General features: G+C 40.3%; 2 protein-coding genes across 16 annotated transcripts in view; both read right to left on the reverse strand.

Moving 5' to 3' along the window:
- Positions 1–13,077, reverse strand: part of LOC132979424 (receptor-type tyrosine-protein phosphatase mu-like) — a 162,597-nt gene extending 149,520 nt beyond the window's left edge. For 7 of the 15 annotated variants that reach the window (XM_061045210.1, XM_061045211.1, XM_061045212.1 and 4 more), the window contains exon 1: positions 12,707–13,075. In XM_061045210.1, the coding sequence (XP_060901193.1) occupies positions 12,707–12,779 (73 nt within the window). In that variant the 5' untranslated portion in view covers positions 12,780–13,075. Of the gene's footprint in view, positions 1–12,706 lie in introns of all 15 variants that reach the window. The other 8 variants (XM_061045208.1, XM_061045206.1, XM_061045204.1 and 5 more) reach the window with 2 other exon arrangements.
- Positions 13,078–19,397: 6,320 nt separating this feature from the next.
- Positions 19,398–21,092, reverse strand: LOC132978476 (leucine-rich repeat-containing protein 30-like). The gene has a single exon (XM_061043689.1). The coding sequence runs from the start codon at positions 20,793–20,795 to the stop codon at positions 19,896–19,898; it is 900 nt and encodes a 299-aa protein (XP_060899672.1). The 5' UTR covers positions 20,796–21,092; the 3' UTR covers positions 19,398–19,895.
- Positions 21,093–22,447: the final 1,355 nt, after the last annotated feature.

The following is a 22,447-nucleotide window of genomic DNA, read 5'->3' on the forward strand; positions in this document are numbered from 1 at the left end:
CTGAGTATTATTCCCTGTCATGTTCATTTTGGCTTCAACAAATCTGACACAGAAAATATAGAAGGCAAGTAGCAAAACACCAGTGCTATCACAAAATGACTTATTTTATACATCTAAAGGACAAAATAAGATGTGAGACATTTATTTTGTAATTGCTGTTAAAATGTCAGCTTGTTTTGAATGTGTTGAGAATGACAGAATTCTATAAGAAACTTCAAAGATCTAACTTTGAAAGCTTTGAAAACCGAGCGTGCTGCTATAAAAAAAAAAAAAAAGAGTCATCTGGCGGCAATCTCACGCTTAAGTACAACCATACAATACAAGCAAAGCAAGCTTCCCAAGACTTTTGCTTCATGGCTACAGGTGAAATGTTATAATATGGGCATACAAATATTACTAAAGAAAGGTTCCAGACTTTAATGAAGTCTCCAAAGACCCTCTTCATGTCTCACTTTCTTTAAGTATCTCCCAGTTTGTTAGCTAGCAACAACCTAACTGGCAGCTAGTAGCCGTCTTTCCTAAATGCATACAAAAATCTACACATTTTAATTTAGTATCTACACAATTTGTGAAAAACTAGACTAGACAAATAAACCTAATCAAAAGTACAGCCGAAGAAATATTTACATCTGTGGTAGATTAGTGGTGAAAGCCTCTCTTTCGACTTGCTGTCCTGCTAGATCCCAATGTTAGCTAGCAAGGCACTTACTGTAAACTACAGTAGCAGACTTTCATTCTTGACTGCATGTCAATAACTATTAATCCAAGCCATTCACAAACTTTACAGGAAGAAGTTAAACATTTTAAATGATATACATGCTTTATTTAATGATATGCTAACTAACAGTGAACTGCAAATTGAGAAGTCTTTAAAGCCATGACGAGCAATAAAAAATTTAGCTTACAAAGACATAGGCCTACTTAAGTTTGGTTGTAGAAGGACCTTCTTGTTATGTTCTTTTCCTCTCTTGACATTTAGCTATAGCGTTACATTTACTGACAGATATAAATGCCACCTAATTTAATCATTTAGACCAACAACATTATTTGGAAGGATGGAGTAGCCTACAACAGCCAACATACGACTGTGAATCTTTGGGTGTCAAATTTCGATTTGATTTGATTTTGAATCTTTGGGTCATGATTCGATTTTTCGATTCAGAATCTATTTACGATTCTGGATTGATAATTCAAAGTCTATTTTTGAATTAGTACATATTTCAGGATCTACTCCAGTCATCTGTGTGACTGGCTGAATTTCTTGCTGCTCCATTTGGCATTCTACTGAGAGCTAGCCTTAGCACTTAGCAGGGAGTGACTGATTAGCTAAAAAAAAAATATATATATATCGATTTTTGGAAGTTATGAATCTATTTAAAATCTCAGAAGATGAGAATTAGATTTTTACATAAATCTATTTTCCCCCACCTCCAGACAACAATATGAAAAGAAAAAGTAAATAAATTGTACAACGAAATATTTAAAGCTTCTGTGGCGACAAAAGGGTAAAAAAAAAAAAAAGAAGAAAAAAACACTTTAATTTAGTTGCTCAGATTTTTTCTTGTCCAACAGCCTCTTTTCATAAATGTCTCTACTGCCTATCCTCAGCTGGGATCCTATTATGAATAATGGCCTATTTAGAGATCTGAAAGTGGCAACAGGGAAATCCTCAGTTTGCCTTGGGACTTGCTCCAAGACTTAGTAGGACAGGGATAAAGATATGTTTGCATTTGAGTCCAACCTTTGCTTCTACGGGGGATATTTGTATTCACAATGCAGACAAAGATTCACATTAGTGTTGAGAGCATTAAAGTTGTAGTTCTTGAGGCTATGTGTAAAAAGACAATTGGTTAAAAATCAAAAGAGTAAGCTTGTCTCACTCAAACAGATTCAATAAGACAAATATATTATGAAGTTAATTCGGTTCTATCTTGTTATAGAGTGCTATTTGTCGTGATATAAAGCTGAGGCAGTTGATAATAACGTTGCTGAAACACCAACTGATGCTGGAGGCTTCCCACTTTAATTACTCCTTTTGCTCTGATACCAACAACAATACATCTCTAAGACATCCCATCCAACTGAATTCATCCTCCCGGGCTGGCAGCGTACTATCATTACAATCAACTTGTCAGGTTTGCACTTCTTTGTTTATTCAGATGTGCATTATTCCAAAAACATGTGTTTTCAACTTTGTTTCCGTTTGCAACGCGTAGCTGCACCCACACTTCTAATGACTCCCGTGCCCTGTAATTTCTTAAGCGTGGCAAACTCTGATTACAGGGTTGGGAGTCGAGCTTCAAGGCAAGTGTCATCTTTTCCAGTTATTGTTTGGTGTTTGCTCGGTCTTTAACACGGGCCCTGCAGCTGTGAGTCTCAAAAGGCTGTGTCAGTGGAGCAGTGTTTAACACCAAAAGTGATTTACTACAACAGTTTGCCGCAGCACAGCCCACGGCTATGGAGAAATTAAACAAGGGACGTGTTAAAAACTGAGGTGACATCGGCAGGGCTGAGTGATCCTACTTGATAGTGGACTGTCCAGCAGTTAGCCAAGTTGTCCCCAGAAGAGCACTCGTCTAATGTCAGATTGCAGTGAGTTAACAGACTGTCACCAGGACGAGCGCAAGTGAGATGATAATTGAAGTTGTGATAAGAGGTTTGGCACATGGTTTGTACAAAAACAGTTATTGACATTGGAGCAAAACTCTGAATAATCAGATTCTAGTTTTTTTGGAGGAGGGGGAGCACTCAATTATATCATCATCAACATTTTCCAACATTCAAAAAACAGATAACTCTTCATCTACTCTCATTCTCCCTCTTTCCGTCGGCTGCTGAAGACATAAACACCCCCCCCCCCCCCCCCCCCCCAGCTTTAGCAGCTCCATAGTGACCACCCTGTGTGTACAGTAATGCCATTAAACCTCCCCCTGGGGAATCAGTCACGCGGAGGGTTTGAGCTTCCGGGGCCAATACAAAAAGCGAGCGATTTGAAAAGGAGCCAAAGCCCAGCCTGAGGAGGTCAGAGGGCTGTTTACTGAACAACAGTCTCTTATCCGCGATATGCTTCCCCGAGGAGTATCCACCACGACCAGATAACAGCCTCCAAATAGGTGCCGGAGTGTGACCGATAGCAGTATAATCAGGTACATTCTGCTTTGGGAAGAGGAAGCAGAGGATAAGGGGTGGATGATAGTGTACTCGACTGTTGGTGGTGCGATCACGGATACAACTGTGTTAAAAACATACAGTAGGGAAAGAGAAGATGCTGCACAGCTCTCTTGAAGGGCAATAAAAAATACATATGGAAGTTAATGCTGTTTTTTTCCACGCATGATAACCATTATTCAACAGGACCACCGAGACCTAATTTGTTCTCAGGGATCGCTTCATTATTGAACAGTTAAATGGTCAATAGGTTCAGCCAAAGCAGCTTTTAGCACAAGGGCAAATAGACAGTGTAAAAGCCAATGCAAATAACTGGCGCTCAAACAAGGCTTAATGCATTAATGACTGCATGATGTGCGCTAATGTGACGGCAACAGATTCAGACTGACAGTAATGGAGAATTTTGCCCCTGGTTATACTCACAAGGCCCGGATGGGGAGAGGAGGAGGAGGGACGTACACCTGCCTACAGCCTGAGTCTTGACAGAAGCCTAATAAACAACAGGAGACAAGGTGAAACAGCAGTAGCAGCCCCCCCCCCCCCCTCCTCCTCCACCTACGCTACCACCGGTTGTGTGAGGAGCATCAGCCTACGCAGACAGCTTTTTGGCACAAAACAGAGTCTCCTCCAAGTTTGCAAGTGCACTCGTCCCGTTGAAGGAGGCAAACTTGAGTTATGTTATTCATGAAATTACAGGAGAAACTTTGCACCCTCCTGACTCCGGCGTCAAAGCAGCGGCGGGAGTTTTATTTGACAGATTCAAAATTAAGCTTCACGCTTCAAGTTGAAGGTAAGTGTGCGCCATCAGAATCAATTACAGACCTGGAATGTTCAGGGAACAAAGCTGTAGAGAAACCAGGTGATCGAGCAGCAGGCATTCAATCCAATGCCACCTGGGCAACGCACTGATCACTGAAACAGATTGAAGTTTCAAGGTACCAGGAGCGAAAGTATATTTTTTACGCTTTTTGATTGGCTAGCTCACCTAAAACTGAGCTTTCCCTTAAGTTAAGCTAACAAGCTAACCAAAATCATTCATTGGGTTAATTGACTGTAAAAGAAAACAGTTAAGAAAAAAAAACCTGGTCCAGTTATTAAAGGGTTAACACTGCCTGACTGTGTGTAGTGAAGACTTTGTGTCTTGCCTGACGCTTGAGACGGGCTAGCTTGTTTTAAGCTAATTTAAGCAAACTAGTTGTTGTTTTTAAAGTAAAACTGATGGTGAAATGATTGGACACACAGAGACAGTAGTCCTGTTTTAATGTGTGGCCGATAGTCTCATGTTTTACCACATATATCGACTAAGATAAGGTAAACTATGAGTTAGGTGTGTAACTGAAAAAAAAAACCCAGTACTTTTCTTTTTTAAATAATCCAGGCTTCCCATTGAACGGCTACATCTTTTTGACCAAAGTCTGACTCGACCTTAACTTGATTTACATTTTTTGGGGGGATAATGAGAAGCAATTCGGTGGCTTTGGTGGCTTATAAATATATTGAGCAGACCCGCTGTAATGTCCCAATTTAAACAGCTTCTCCTGCTCCTCCCCCCCCCCCCCCCCCCCCCCCCGTTCCTCCTCCTCCTCCTCGTCACCATTAATAACAATTGGGACCCTTGGAGCACTAATTAGTGAAATGTTCCTGCCTTCCCAATCTCTTCGAGCCACCTACAACCAGTGCAAATTTCTGTAAACATGATCCGCTGCATAGTAAGTTGTTTTTCTAAGGATTTTTTTTTTCTTTTTTAGACATGGTGATGAGATCACGGAATTGTTGGAGCATGCCTCACACACACAAACACTTTCTCTCTCTCTCTCTCTCTCTCACAAACACTCATCTCTCTGTCTCTTACTCTCTCTTCATTAGGCAGCCCCTGTGCCGGCCTGTGTGCGATTCATTAGCTTTTATCCTCTTCATTTGAAGAAGGAGCTGTGTATAATTAGAGCAGCTCTGTTTGTCCAGCATCCTTCACAGAGTCACATCTCAAGGCCAATTATCATTCTGCTGCAGCGCTCGGAGTGGCCACATCAGCCGCCTGGAGAATGAGCTTCAAACTATTACTGCCTCTCAAGAATGTAAATAAAATCACTTGCAAATCAACAGCTAATGATTGAATGTGGAGTGGCACTCCGGGGATATGAAGATGATGAACCATGTTGGAAGACTTTGCGTTCAAGGATTTTTACACACTTTCATTCACTGGAAAATATCTGCGATATCACTGATCCGATTTTCATACTTTATAGTGCAGACCAGGAGAGTTTGGACCATAGGCTGTATAAAAAGATGGACAACATAACGGGTCGGCTAAAGTGGAGCCAAAACATTTGGAGCTCCTCCTACTTACTGGCTTCAGTGTAGGTCACAAGCGCTGCCTCCTCCAAATTAACAGATGGGACACGGGTCAAACTTTAAAATTAAAATACATTTTTCAAAAACATAGTTTCTAAAGGTACTTCTTTTCATCGTGATTCATGTCATGTCTATGGCTGCAGATAATGTCATCAGCGCATTGTCACAGGGGTATTTTGGCTTCTTTTTTTGTAGGGGAGAAAATAGAGATGTGTTGTCCATCTTTATATACAGTCAACGGTTTCATGCTTGTGGTCGAGTTTGCTCTATACTCCAGCACACATACATCATAGCTATTGTTCCCACTCAAAGCACTTTCAGCTTCAATTCAAGTTTTAAACCTTAATCTGAGCTTTCATTTCACACTCATTTTTTCTGAACAGATCACATCGATTTTCTACAATGATCCTAAATGTGAAAATCACCCTTAAACATGTGATGAAAGTTCCCAGAAATGTTTTTTACGGTTAACGGAGGAATGCTCGTGACCAGCCGGGTCAGTCATCTGACCCCCTCTGACCGTCTGAATCATCATGTGTTTCACTCACTTAAGACCGGACTGAAGGTTATTGTAGTGTCAGCTGATGTTCATGGGGTTGAAAAGGCTTCAACACTAAATGATTAAACATGATGATGACAAAGCAAAAGAGACATTCACTGTTATGCAGTGTATAAAGAAGAGTTATATAAAAGTTAAACTAGAGTTGCATTTAGTCATCACTTTTTGCATCATGGTTTAATGTTTTGTTGTTAATAGTTCTTATTGTTAAAAGTAAGAAAAATAACTTTTCTGTGTCAGTGGGCGGGAGGTTGAGTCGTGTCTTTGTCTGATTGACAGATGCTGGGATGCTGCCAGAGTGCTGCTAAGGAACAACACACAAAGTAAACACAGTTTCTCTGTGGCTTTAAGTTTTGGCAGACTGTGTGTTCTTTTACCATTGGTATTAAAGAGTAAAGACAACAACATCTACTAACATGACAGAAGTGAAATTTCCAGATTAATTAACACACTGTTCAATGTGCTGCAGCTATCCAGACTTCAAACTTTCAGTGGTGCCGATTTTCTTCTTGTGAACAGTTTGTTTATTTGGACGCTTTTACTGCAAACCAGAGTGGTTTTCTGCAAACCAGGATGTCCCTGACAGTTTTTTCTTTCAGATCTGCCCTTTCACAGCTGTCCCTCACAGCGGGAGTCAGACAGAAGAAGGTAGAGGTCTGAGGAGGCAGGATGTGACCTAAGAAAAATCCAAGATTGTGAAGCAACAGAGTCTGACACTATGAGGACAGTTCTTACCTTTGTGTTATCAATGCTACATGTAATTGGACAGTTATTGTATAAAAGGACTGGAAAAGAAAATGTTAGCAAACATAGGAGGTCAACACACGTCCCTCCTCGTCCTCCTCTTCCTCCTCCTCCATCTATGAAGTAGATGTGTGAAGACATTTTTCCAATTTGAATGAATTAGCTTTTGCAAAGTATCATGATATGTATCGATACGATACCACCATGTTTTGGTGTTACATGTATCGTATTAATCACTTTTGGGAAGTTTTCATTGGTGCAGTGCAAGTGCAAAAAAAACATTTATATATTATATAACCAGGAGACTTAAATGAGAAGGCTAATGTTGAGATTTTAAAGTCTGTAACTCTTGTGTTGTGTAGCAGGCTGCAGTCTGGCTGAGTTGACTGTCTGCTCTGTCTGGGATCTAACACACTGTTACTGTAAAGTTGCTACTCCACTGAATTTATGCAAAAACCTGTTGGTGTCATCACTAAAATCTAAAATAGATCAAAAACTAACAGAGCAGATAATGTACATGCTGTAGCTGAACTAAGAAACAAATGTTGGACTTAAAGTCGGTATCAGTTTAAACACAAGCTCAGGGTGCAAAAATTAACATTCATAAAATCTATATTACACCAGTACGGACTATTCACTAGATATTGAAATCATTCTTCACATAATAAACCAAAAACATATATACTTCAAGATTTATTCTATTAGATTGACAGGACAGTGAATAGAGTTGGAAATCAGGGAAAGAGAGAGAGTGCATGGCATGCGGGAACGGAGCCTCAGGCCGGATTTGAACCCAGGACGTCCGCTTCGAGGACCACATCCTCTGTACATGTGGCATGCGACCTCACCACTATAGTCCCCCGGCGCCTCATGCCTGGTTATTCTTTAAAGCTTTGAATATGTGACTCTAAGACATCAACTCATCCAGTTACGTTCTGTGCCCTGAAACTGATGTTTAAACTCAAATTCAAATCTCAGAGTCAGGACTATAACCTCATAGTCCTTTTAAATCCCCTCTGCTCCAGTACAGAGGAAGAAAGACATACAGTGTAACTGTGCAATAACTCTTCGTTTTGCCATCTTAAGGCAACCTCTAATATCAGTTTGATTACTTTTTAGTTTGTCTTTGCAGACGTTCAACACCAACCAATAAGAGTATAACAGTGTGACACCAAGTGAGGAAAATAATCCTCCCTGATTTTGATTATTGTTAAAAACACACTTTGTATGAACCAATGTGCCACTACATTAGTAATACAAAGTTTGAGTCTAACAGAAATGTGTCCTCACCAGTCTTGTAACCTGATGTCCAAATTGATTAAAAAGTCCATCTTCGGTCGCCCGTCCTCTCCTGAGCATCATCCATCTGCGATGCTAAGCGTTCCTCATGAGCTATTTTGTGATAAAGTGTAGTTTACTGGGTGTTGGCGTGTCGACTTTTTCCTCTAACCCCCCCTGATCTATTACTTCAGTTACTGATTTTTCTACATTTCCAAGAATGCCTCGTGGCAACTTCCATGCAACAGATGCTGGCTTTTCCCAACGACACAGAGCTGAATAATATGTCAAGCTGTGTGCCCTTTACTTAGAATGCAACATGTTTGGTTATCTAGATAAAATAAGTCTGAAAATCAAGGCTAAATATTGGATCACTTGCAAATCAACAGCTAACAGCTAATTGCTTTTAGATGGTGGACTTTTCTATCAAAAGTGCAACTTATCTTTGGGGACTTGTGTCAGTTTCTGACAATAGGATACCTTTATATTGTTCTTTTTTTGTAGTGCAAATAGCCTGGGGATGTCTTGATGCATTTTCTATTTTCACATAAAGAAATCTTTATCACCCCAAAACTTAATGGACCAATGTACCAATGTCAAAGCTGTTTTGCTGAAGTTTTTAGGGTGTATTTTCCTTCAGGCGAAGCCACATTGTTGGTTACTGCATGTAAATCTAACATACTGACATGGAAAGTACTTGATATGCAAAATCATGCACTGAAGTCTTGTACCAAACTGGTTAGAAATCAGACAGAAGTGATTTATTTTTCACACATAAAGATATGTTAGACGTCCCTGTTTCTGAATAAAATGAATAATTGTCACAGACACTTCAAGCAAATGGTCTAAGTCCACACAGCAGCACTTTACATTGCTACTTCTTAAAAAGTTTGGGTTTTTTAAAGTGACAAGTCTTAAAGACAGCCGTGCTGACAAACTCTGCAGACCCTTTTCTGGAAGTCACACGTGTAGCCGCTGTGTTTGAACAGCTTCAGTAAATCCACGCGTCTCCGCTGCCTTCATTATCATCATAATACAAGTGTCTGAAAAAGCAAAGTTACAGAAGAATGTAGACACCTCACTTTTATGCTTTGTACTATCATCAATCACCACTGAGCTGCTTTTTTTTTTTTTTTTTCCTTCTCCTTTCCTCCAACACTGGTTAAAGCCACGGAGAGAAGAAAAAAAATTGCATGCATATTTAATTTCATTCTCCACTGGCTCACACAAAGGAAACTGCCACCCTTCAGGACACCTTTCGGAAAAGTCTCTATTAAGTCTGAGTCAGCTTCGAGGGGAGGGGGGGGGAGGAGGAAAAGAAACATTTCATGAGTGAAAAACTATCCAAATTATTGCCAGACTTCAAATGAAGTGCTGTTTATCTTCCCGAGCAGCCTATGTGTTGTTTTTTTTTTTTTTTCACTCCTTAGTCACAGCTTGGATGGCAATCAGGATCGGTCAACCAGGACGCTATCAGCAGCAGTCACTCGGCAATGACAAACTACAACTCCCCACTCTGAGCACGCAGGGCATTATTCTCCACACACGGCTCACCCCTATCAGAAAAACAAGGCAGGTTTTATGGCTGCTGGAAAAAAGGTGGTAAACATAACAAAGCGTGCTGCTGCCTGGAATTTAATGTGCTCGGTCAAAAGACGGAGTATAGATATCAAAGGCTGGGGCCTTCTGGAGGAAAAAAAAAAAAAAAAAGGTGTCCTCGTAATGTAGGAAACAGAAGCACTGGCCATACACAACAAGTGATTTATAGTGTGTTTTTTTTTTCTTTCTCTCTGAACCTAGAGCATCCAGTGGGCTTTTGAATGCAACAGGGAGGAAAAAACATCAACAAAAGAGCAGTTCACTTTACACTGAGAGCAGATTCCAGGTGGATAAACAAGTTCACAAAAGGAAGGACATGAAACCGATACAGTCAGATCCCGATTATAGGGTCGGTGTTCTTTTTTTTTTTTAATGCGTAAATTAAAAGACTTCCTAAGAACTCATCCCTCTCTGTGATCGAATTCTGGCTGCAGAGTCACAAGGCGCTGATACGGTGCCGTGAAGGAGCCCGGTGGTGCTCTGGTTACCTCAGTGATCTAATTACCACATGAGCTGTTATCACATATACTCTCCATAACAAATGTCTCCGGCCCCCGCATGCAACCGTCCTCATATTTAGCCTCCACACTCTCTCCACCCGTGTGTGGCTAATCCGTCACCTAGCCAGAGCGAGAGAGAGAGAGAGAGAGAGCAACACGCAGCCAATTGATTTCTTCCTGGTTTACATATTTACACACACACTCATGCAATTAGGAGCGCATTTATCGACAGTTTTTTTGGCACCACTGGGAGTCCTGCAGTGCAGCCCACTCCGATAAATCTCCCCGTCCGGAAGGTTGCCAGCGGGCAAGACTGATGAACCTCACGCCAAAATGGACTGAGGATAGTCTGAGCTGCAGGCTGAAGAGTTCTCAGGCACTAAAAACTGACCCCTGGTGTGAATAGAACTTTGAAAAATCAAAGGTTATCATGCAGCTTCTGAAGGAGTGTGATCATGCCAGTATTCTTCCATATAGGCTAACTCTTGTGGGCCTGTTTTGTTTTTTGGTATTTGGATGGTCTAGAAACGTAAGCATAGAATGTATGACACCCAAAAAAACAAAATGGACTAATGTGACAGCTGTTTGCTAAGCTTTTAGGGTGTCACTTCCCTTCAGTCGTTTGCAAAGTTGGTAGTTGTTTGGTTTTCTATTTAAGATACTGACTGGCAAAGTGCTGTGTTTAATAGCCTTGTGCTAAGAATAAAAAGTAAAGAAAATGAAATAAAGGAAACAAATGTAACCAAGTTATGTTACTGAATCAGGTTAGGGATCAAATTGACATCTTGTCCCGGCCACACACACACACACACACACACACACACACAGTTTCCAAAGTGCATCTGAATTCTGATCTGTGAGCAGCTTGGCTTCATCATCTGGGTATCAGATTATATGTGTACCATGCTGCCCCCTACAGGCCATCTCAAAAGTGCATCCCCACAGCATCCAGCTCTAACAAAAGCCCCACACATTACAGCACAACTTCACTTCACACAGACATCACCTCCACGGAGTCTGAGCGCCATATCAACATGAAAAACATGAAGTTATGGGGGGGGGGGAGGCGTGTTTTTAAAAGTTTTGAATGTATCTCTAATAGTATCGACAGCAGGCATCACCCTCAGACGGCCCGCTCATTGTCTATATTATATATTGATTGAACATGAATTCAGGCTAATGCTTCTTTTTCCACACAGATAATGCCATAAAGGCGACAGCAGAAATGACCTCTTTAGGGGCTTAATGACACTCTGAATGTTAAGTCCCTCCAGGCAATCTACAACCATTATTACGCTGACGGTCAAAGTCTGCACTATTATTATTTCAGTCATTCTAATAAGTCAATTCACTATCTGCTACTAATCCCTCAACTTCCCCCCCACTCTTCACAAAGCTTTGAATAGACTTACAGCAAATGAAGTTGCATATGTATGGAGATGATTAGGTTGAGCAGGAGGGATGAAGTCTGCATCAGCAATTAGGCAACAGAGTGACACAACAAATCCCTCTCATATAAAGTGAAGTTTCAAAGAAAATTGATGAAGCAAACACTTTTCTTAAACATTGTTTTACAGCTGGAAACAACGCTATAATGCAAGTGGAGCAATTCTATGAAGAGTGTAGATTTTGATTTCACTTTTAAACCTGATTATTTAAGTAAAAAAGAGAAGTTAAGTGGAATCCTCTGCTCACAATCTGGAGAATGTAAGCGTTTCTACACAATTATTTCAGGGAAAGGCAATAGAAAACGAAGAATGAGACACATGTAGTTGAAAACGGGCATACATTCACTTCATTAGAGATGCTTGGCTTGTGAAATTTCATGTTTTGCATACAAGCAAAAGTGTTTTTTTTTGCACTTTGGATGTAAAACGCAGAGAAATGTGGGATGCAAAGACCATCTGCCCTCCACAAAGAATTACATTTTTTTCTTTTTACAATTTTCAGGTTAAAGTGACAGTAAACTCCGTTGAAATGGTCACTAAAATGTTGTAAATTCAGCTGTCCAGGAGTTCAGGGTGAAATAATAAGAGTAGGTATCTTTTGGCTTAACACCTCGCCCTATGCGCGCACTAGACGGTGACACTTTGGCACACGTAGCACATCCTCTAAGGTTAATCACATTAGACAGCAATTATGAAGGTAAAGTTAGACACAAACACTGAACTCCTTGAAGTTGTTTTCATGTAAATAGGGGCACTGAAAGCCACAACACTGCCCCGGTGCCTTCAACGCACCTGCTCGCTACGCACAGCGGAAGGTGACAACAAAACTACTAATGAGTGCAGGTGTTCAAAACTGAACTGTCATCTTCTCGTAACTTCATTTTCACGCTATCTCTGCTCACAATTACACCACGAAACATCAGTAACTGCCAGACAACAAAAAAAACCAGGCAAACAGAGTTTAAGTGCTTTTTCCCTCCACTTCGTCTCCCGGCTGCGGCGTACAAACAGGACAGCGCTTTTGTTCCGTGCAAACATGTCCAAGTAATCATCCTTACCTTTAAAAACTTCCCCTCTGGCGGACAACAGCAGCGTTAATGCAGCAAACAAGCAATTCAGAACTTTATCCATGTCGACAGCGGCGTCGTTGCGTTAACCCCCAGCCGCGGGGTTAACTGGGAACTCTTCTTGTCTTTATTTGCAACTTGAATCCTACCTACACTTTCAGCAGTGTTAAATCTAAAGTGTCTTTTCTCCCCCTGCCCTCCGTCCCTCCACGTCCTGGCGGCTCTGTGAGAGGACTCTGTCGCCGACACGGCTGCTCCTTGCCGGCTTGCTCCACACTTCTTGGAGGAGGAATGTGTGAGTGAGTCCTGATTCCTGAATTACGCGTGGATTGAGCGGTCCGGCAGCTCCAGGAGAGCAGCGGCTGTGTGCGCGCTGTCTGGCCAGTAGAGGGCGTTCGTGAGGCCCGTTTGTGAGTGGAGAGAGGACAGGCGGAGCAGTCCCCTCCTCCAGCACCTGAAAGTGGCTGTTTGGTGTCTATTTGGACTAAACATGGACACTGAAAGAAAGAGTGGTACAGGCGCTTATGAAAAGAAACGGTGGGGTGTAAACTCAGTCAGTCATCATTAATTTAAGGTAAAAAAAAAAAAGTCTGTAAAAGTAATATTTTGTAAAAACCATGTTTTTGGTTTCATTTTCACCATGGCTCCCTCTAGTTTTTTCAACATGTTTATATTGCGGTAGTTCAGCATATTCAAAAATGTTAATTGCATCATTCTTCGGTTGTGTCATGTTTGACAGAACATAAATTGCTTTGAATAAAAGCATTTCTGAAATATATAATAAGGACAGTATGTTAGTCTGTAGTACATCATAGTGTTAGAGGTCAATATTTGACCCAAGAGTTCATGTGTTTTGGCTGAAAGTTACACAACAGTGAGATTGTTCTTCTTCAAAGGTCAAAGGTCAAAAAGATGAACTGTAATTCTTAAGTTTGGTCGAGTTCTTGTCGAAAGGCATTGCATCAGTTACAAGTTACAACGTGAGAAAACATTTTTAGTGTTCTTGAATAAATGTCAAATTCAAGGAATCCTTATGAGTATCAGTCTGCTGTTTTTCTAACCTTATTCTCATTTCAATCTTATTCAGGGACTGTTTATGTACCAAGAAAGAATATTCAGAATCCTGGATAATGTGTCAACACAGTCATCTGGTTTCTATTGGAGAACTCCAGGTAGCATATCCCAGTTACTTAAATCCAGGACATAGTATATCCAGGTTTTAGAAGTATGAAACGTATATAAAAAAAAACAATCATAGACAGAATACAAAGACACATATAAATGCTCAGTTTGGCCACCGCTAACAAAATGTGTTTTCTGATAACATTTCTCCACTGGAACACTGAATAAGCTATGAGTATCTCATCTAAGTAACTTAATATTTCATTTCAGTGTGTGCCAGCTGGATTCTTAACCATAGTTCACCTTGGTTGTCCTCTCTGATCAAACTCACACATTGATTCTATTTAATGGGAGCCATGGCTGACCTTCAAGGACCCCATCGGTTGACCAAAACTGGACTGCACCATCACACAATTTTAATCAGCTACACTGAGTCATTAATGAAGCCTTATTTTAATACGTGCAAATATTTGTTCAAAAATGAGTCTTATCGGAGTCGGCGAGTGCAAACAAACAGAAGAGTGTTCTCCCAGCGATATCAAACAGAGGGATGGAGGAGCAACTAATGACAAAGTCAACCAATGTCATTCCCTTGTTGTTTTTGCATGCATAAACACACATGGCTGTTTCACTTGTACCAGCAGTTTTCTTCGCTAATTAAAATGCAGCCAGATTGACATGGGTCTACATTTAGTCTCAAAATGACCCCTGTTGTCAAGGATATGCGGCTCCAGTTGTTGTTTTTCTACATAAAGACACCAAACAATGGCTGAAGCATTTCATAGAAACGCCACATGTCTTTTTGTGGTGTTTAGGTATTGTCTTGGCTGCTAACGTTATGTTGCCAGGAATGCATGAATACCAGACTGAGCAGAGCTGTCATGGGAATTGATGAGAATGAAAACTCCTCCGATTGGACAGAGGAATGAATGGATGGCATCATTGTTTGCACCCATGATAGAGGAGGAGAGGGTGTGTGTTATGTGTGTGATTGAGGGCTGTGTTTCAGTAGCTCTCCATAAACACAGTAAGTCGTGTTCTACACATATGTAATGTGCCACACTAGTGGTTTGTCTGATGAGGCTTCTCTCACTGACCTATCAGATCAACTATAAAGAACAACTGTAAGCTCATACAAAAATATATCTATATATATATTATAGTTTAAAATATACTTTAAATCGTTTTTTATACAGAAGACTAGTCACGTTTTCATTCGACTGGTTTGGTCTATAGGCTAATTGAAGCAGCAGAATTTAGTCATCTCTCCTTCATCCCCGTATTTTATTTTTCTTAATTATACACAAGCTATAGTTTCCCGACGTTGTTCAAATAGTCTACCTTTAGCTAACTTTAGGTAAATTATTTAACTGCTGATACATTACTATTATTAAACTAAATTATCTTTCTATTTCTTGAGGTAACTATTTTAGTGATTTATCTTTTATTTAAGTTGTAATCTATTGATTGATTTGTTTTTAGCTAACTATATCCTTTTGGCTAAGTTTGACCATTTACTTTAGTTGATGGGATTAACTCTCAAACTATTACTTTTAGTTAACTGATTGATCATTTATCCTTTCAGCCCAACCATTTCAACATTATTTATCACGTAGACATTTACACAATTTTTTGCAGTACTTCTAGTTATTTATTGTATTTAACTGCAGATCAATAAGCCATACTTTTAGCAAACGAGTGCAACTGTTAGTTCAATATTAGCTAACAATTTTGACTTTTCGGCTATTTCAACCCATATTAATTCCGACTGTCAATCTGTTACTTTTAGCTAACCTTTTTATCGATATCCTTCTGTCTAGCTATATTTAAATTAACATTTTATCTATTACGTTCAACTAAGTGTATGGCAGTGCCTTTCTTCAAGCTTAGTAATGAGACACTTAGTGATCTATTAGCCTCTCGCTAAAATTAGCTTCAAAGTTACAGCTTACTCTTTGAACCATTTGCTAATCACTTTTACCTAACTATTTCAACTTTTTAGACATATCAAGCTAACTATTTCAACTTTTTAGACATATCAAGCTAACTATTTCCATCATTTATCCTTTGGCTTATTATTTTAGCCGGTAACTTTAGCTTACTATTTGACAACGTATCTTTCTAGCTAGCTTTTTCAACATTTTACACATTACTTTAATCTAAATATTTCAAATGTTGATTCATTTCTTTTTGTTAATTAATGTTTTTTGAGAAAATGTCCACTTGTTAAAAGGTACAGTCTGTAGCCATGTTCATTGCAACTTGTAAACACAACATTCTAATTGGGCCCCTCCTCCTGGCCTTATCGCCACGCGAAGGGCATGTCCATTGCACGGTTAGCGTGTACTGGCTGTACCTACACTGAAAGCTACCTGAGAACATTACATTACTGTAATAAAGTGATGGAAAAGCCGATAATTTAGCAAGCTAGCATAAATTACACGGCGGTTTTTGGCGCAATTTAGCAAGCTAGCATAAATTAAACGGCGGTGTTTGGCACCGGCCTGTCCAACAGAAAGCTGGCCAACCTGCGGTTTACCCACATTTTGGAATGAGCTTCATCCTCATGGCGTTTCACTTCACTACGATTATATTTTATTCTTCTTTGCTGGTTTAAATGGTGACCAAAAAGGCTACCACTTGCTATCTTAGACTTAGAAAACTTTATTCATCCCAGAAGGCAATTCTGTTTCATGCACGCTATCTTTATAGTCATCATAATCACCGGGTATTAAGATTGTACAGCCAGTTGAATATGTGGATGTATTTTTAATTGAATCATAATTCCATATTGTAAATTATATTTACCTGCAGATATACCTGTTTCTCCATCTATGAGATAGTATAACGAGCCTGTGTACCAATTCCACCTTTACAAATAATGCATGCTGGCCTGCCATTTTGTTATACACAGTATAACCTTTAAAAGCTTTCTTTCATCACACTTTCAAAGCAAGACACAAGAAAGACCATGACATCACACTGATTGGATTGGAGGAAGTGGCACCAAAACAGATGCCAGACCAGGATCAAAAGATTCCAGGTTTAGGCTTTAAAGGTTAGGACAGTGGCCATTTCAGTGACTCACTCCTGCTCATCTCTGAACAACATCCTGAGCCAGAGAGTGGGAGTTATTGACATTTCATCGTGGAGAGATACCACCAGCCAATGAGGAACCTCTCGGCATTCAGCAAATCTGCCATTTTCACTCAGCGGGATCCCTTTGAATCGGTTAAACATGAGTGCAATGAGCTAAATAACACCATGCAGTAATTGACATAAGTGGCAGTGTAATTCTGTTTGTCAATAAATGCCAATCAACTCCCTCTATGTGAGGAGTCTCAGTGTGACTGAAGAAATCAAAGAACTTCAACTGCACTCCTGAGAAAGACTAAATAAGCCTCTCCTTGTGTGGCTGCCAGACAACAGTGATTTTGTCATTTAATTCCATTGTGATTATCCCGTGCCTTGATTGTCAAAAGCTCGATATGGGATTGATTAGCTGTCCTTCATTATGGGAAGTCACTGGCTGCTACTGATGCTAAACTGTTTTCGAAGCTTTGCCTTATGAATACAAAATACCTTTGAACAAAGGTGCCAATATGCACTCACAGTTATTATATTTCGCAGTGTCTTATTAAAAAGCAAAATTATTGGAGCAAACAGCAATTAAATAGAATCAGTAAATCCTACAAAGCCTCCTAACTGCAGTCATGTGTGATCCCCGGTGTACAGCTGACCACTAGTGAGTGAGCACTGTTCACAGCAGTAAGGTTGATTGTCACACTGTAAAAGGTAATTTTAATTAATTGTCACCCTGGATAAAGTTTCCTTTGTTTGACTCTACACAAGAGACTGTTTGCATTTCCTGAGGGGATCCCAGACAGTACTTTGGTTCTGATTAAAAGTTTTAGTCTTATGGAAAGTCTTTGAGTGTTTATAAATATCTAGGTTACATAATGATGTTAAACAAGTGAAACAAGCAGACAAAGTCCTTGTTTATTATATTATCACTAGAAAAGTAAGAACACCACAAAACACTGAAAAATTCAGGTCATCAGACTGACAGTGATGCAATTTCTTTATAGGAGCTTTATTTGACAGCATGTCCCATGATCACTATCTAGGACAAAGACCTATTCAGGTTCATCTATCATGAATCGTGTGTGTGTGTGTGTGTGTGTGTGTGTGTGTGTGTGTGTGTGTGTGTGTGTGTGTGTGTGTGTGTGTGTGTGTGTGTGTCCGTAAGCACTGCACTGAAATAGAGAGCGAGCAGAGAGGGTGAGCTTAGTCTTCACTTTGATAAATGTAGTAACAGGTAGCTACCAACAGAGGTCACTTTTCTGCCTTTTTCTGAAGTCTTCTGAATCTTCATTGTGAGTGGTCAAATGTGTGACATTCTTAAATGTGGAAACATCTAAACCTCAGTATGCAGCCAACAAAACTCAAATTTACAGGAGCGACCTTTTGGTATACAAACAAAAATCAGGTGTGTGCATGTACATTTACTCATCCTGTCGTTAAGCCTCAATGTATGTTGCAGTTCAAGACAAAGTCACTTGAATACAAGCACCTTAATGTTAGCTGTAGGAGTTATTGGAGAAGATTGTGTCCACATCCCGGTTGTTCAGGGATTTCACGATACAACATTTATTAGGAAAAACAAAGCATTAAAACTCTGTTGTTAACAAAACGATGCTGAGAAGTATTCTTTGAGTGATATTTGAGAGATATCGGGATTTAAACTTCTGTTTGAGAGGAAACATTTATGATGCACTTTGAAACCATGATTAATAAAAATGCATCCAACTCGTCATAAAGGTCGCTTGATGTGTTCACTTCACAATCTATGTGGAACTGTAAGTGTTTAAAAGGGTGACTAAGGGACACACTCTCTACTCTTTTGGACAAAAGTACCGCATAACACAGTTTACTTAACACAGCAATGGGAAAAAATTTGCATCTATAGATCAAATTTGCTACACAGAGTATGTAGTAAAATGGATTTACAATGGAAAATGTATTTCTAATTTCATGGGGACTTTAACTCATTTTTAGTGCTACAGAATGTGATCTCAACCTATACTTCAAAAACGTTTGGCATTTGTTTAATTATTATTTAGGCAGAAATCCTTGCTGGAAGGGCGCAATCTTTACAACTTCTTACATTTTACTCTAACAGTACAACTACACCTTTTATCTGCTTTGGACAATAGGAGTGATTACAATTTTATCATCAATTAAAGAGTCCTTATAATGACAATTTTGATTTATCCTTTAAATTATTTTTAGTGTGACCACTTACAGACTGTTAGAGAAGTTTGCTATAAATTCTTTGACCTGAATTTAATTATTTTTTCCACAGTAGTCCAGATTTGCTCTTTTTTCTATGAAATTCCAATGACATCATGATGCATTGTATGATTTTTTCCATCGCTTCAAATCTCTTATGTCACAACATCCAACAACTTCAGAGGAGCTGCTGCCCCGCAGCCCTTGCCCTGATCTGATGGAGTGGAACAACATTTAATCAGAGTCTAAGTCCCTGTTGTCTCTTGTTTTATGTATTTATTTGCAGATCTTAAGCTCTCCTGAACTGTTCTTTCCAATGACTTTACACAGCTGATTCCTTTGACCTGAATGCTACAAAGAGGGGGTGAAGGTCTGTGGCTGAATGAACACTTGTGCCCTCCCCTCACTGCCACAGATGGATCAACGAGACCCGCCAGCCCGTAATCAGCGGCCAAATGTAGACCTGTGAATATTTGCGTGAGCTGAGCGCCTCGTCAGGTTGTGCATAAACAAATGCTTGGACATGACACAGCACTTACTTTTTGTTTATTTTTAACCCAACCTTTACATTACATGAAAAACAGGACTTATTTATAGAGACATTGCATAATGGTCATTTGTCTTGAGTGGTGGGATCTAAATATGATCCAGCAGTGTCTGGTAACAGCAAGGACTTGCAGCATGACTAACACGTGCCAGGGGCCTGGTTTGTGCCAACATCCCAGAATGACCCGCGCTTTGGATGCAAACACCCAGTAGTAGTCTTTCACGTGGGCTTGAGGTAGTTATAGAGGGCACTGAGTCCTCCTTGCAGTACCTCCTGTATGGGCTTCAGGAGGGGATTGTGGATTATATGTAGTCCTTTATCCATCGGGTGGCATGCCAATCTCCCAAGCTTGCTCAGTAGGTACATTTCCACAGGCACATTTTGCAGGTCATTGAAGTCAACATTGAGCAGTTCTAAAGACTCCAGGAAGCACAGCGTTTTAGGCAATGTGTGAATGCTGTTCCCCTCCACGATAAGGATCTTAAGGTTTACCAAGTCCTGGATTTGGTCCGCAATGGTCTCCAATCGGTTACAAGCCAGGTGAAGAAAGACCAGGCCCTTCATGCTGTAGACACATGTTGGGATGTGGACGATTCGATTGTGGCTGAGGTTGAGTTTGGTCAGACTGTTCATGGTTGCCAAGCTGCCAGGAAGGCCCGTGATCTGGTTGTTAGCCAGGCTGAGTACCTCGAGTCGAGCACAGGACCCGAGCTCCTCCGGTACCTCGCTCAAACGGTTCCGGCAGGCAAAGAGCACCCGCAGCTTCTGGAGAAGGCCGATCTCAGGCGGTAGGCTCGACAGGTTGTTTCCCCACAAGTTGAGGACCACCAGGTTGTCCAGAGTTCCCAGGGCAGGGGGCAAAGAGCAAAGGGAGTTCATTGACAAGTTTAGTTTTTGCAGTTCTCTGAGCTCCCAAAGCTCAACGGGGGTCCCGTTCAGTCCCCGCATGGCCAGACTGAGGGTGCTGTATCCAAAGTGTACCGTTGCATGTCTGCGGATCCTCTCAGCAGCCGAGGACAGGCTCGGCATGTCGTCCTTTCCGGCGCTCTTCCTCTTTTGGCTTACACTCAAATCATTCAGGTCCTTACTGGAGAAACTGCGAGATTGCTTCCCACCCATTGTTCTCGCAGAACTTTCGGTGTGATCGCCTAAATATCAAAATGTCACTATGCAATAAGCTGAATCACCAACATTGAAAAGATTTCAACGGATACAAAAAATTGGCTTGAACGAGTCACACAGAGCATGTTCTCCAGGTTTGTTGGAGAAACTCCTGATGTTTGGCAGCAGAGTCAGTCCTGGCTGAGTTTTCCCTCACAGAGTTAGGTTGCAGGCTGCTGTAACTGAGCACTATGAGGTCTCGTGGTCTGTGTCTCCCAGACCAACTGCCTGTCTTACTGGATTTCATGCCCCAGCTGGCCCTGTCACTTTGCAAGTCCACAGATAGCACCCTGCTCCCCACCCACTACACGAGGGACGGACTGGGGGTAGGATGCTGTGTGAGACCGGTCAGCTGATGTCACTGCCATGATCTCATAGTAGAACGCACAGAAATACATCGGTGTGCACAATCACATTCCCACTTGTCACATGTTAGTTACCTTGTTGCCACACCTGCTTGCTTTTGGAAGTGTATTACATCTAGCATTTAAAATAATACAGATATTTTACATACCATCCCTAGCTGACCTTAATCACTTGTCACTTATTTTGCAATTGTCGGCCCCCTTCGCTTAAATGTGGAACCAAGCTGGCAGCCATGAATCATCTTTCAAAAAAGTAACAGATCTTAGAGGTATTAGTGGAACCTTATGCACAGGCATGTGCTGCTTTAATCTCAAGAGCAAAAGGACATGGGACATTTCAGTATGTTCATGGTAAACTCCACTGTTATTCAGACGCTCATTCATGTGGCCCCGAGGGGATTATCTCCCTTTATGTACAAGCTCACACTGGGGTGCATTTACATTTCTGAATTTGTCTTTCCCCCAAGCAATTTGCACACTGAAGTGAAAAGTTCTTCAGCGCCTTTTCTCTTAAGAGTTCTTTAAGCGTCTTTGTAGTATTTACTGAGAGCTATTTGATCCGGCTCTTCTTAAGATGTCAATTTAAGATAAAGATTCAAGAGTTATAGGTTTTTTTATAAAGTGTTTGACTTGAGATATTTGAATCATTTCTGCTTAATGTCGGGCATTCAGTTCAAAGATAGAGCAGAGGAAATATCCCATCATTAGTCTGTTGAGATGCTGTGTACTTTACTTTAACTTTATATTTCAATGTCAAGCAAATTAATACTTTAACTCAGCTTTTGTTCAGAACATTTTTACTCCAATATATCAGCTCAAGTAAGTGATTCATTAACAGATTACGATTGCACAGAAAAACACATTTCTAGTTTATAAAATGTAATGCATTTATGGAATTAAAACTACACACCATCACATAAAATAAGCTCCACATTGACCCACTACAATAGTCAAATGTTGCTTGCTTACACATAGATAAATCAGAATTAGTTATCCAGTAATGTTTTACATCAAAAATCACACTCATAATAGCCATCTGTCTGCTTTTAAATATTTTGATACCTTAGCAAGAAACACTTTACTTTTAATGAGGTGGCATTTTCATAGCAGAGATTTGACATATTATGGAACATTTTTATAATGGAGTTGTAATAATAATAATAATTTTGCTTACAGTGACTAATCCTTCCACCATTTGTCTTTTGATGGTAGGCAGAAGAGACCATGCAGGCTCCACTCAAAACA

This window comes from Labrus mixtus, chromosome 8 (assembly GCF_963584025.1).
Source record: "Labrus mixtus chromosome 8, fLabMix1.1, whole genome shotgun sequence".
Lineage (NCBI taxonomy): Eukaryota > Metazoa > Chordata > Actinopteri > Labriformes > Labridae > Labrus > Labrus mixtus.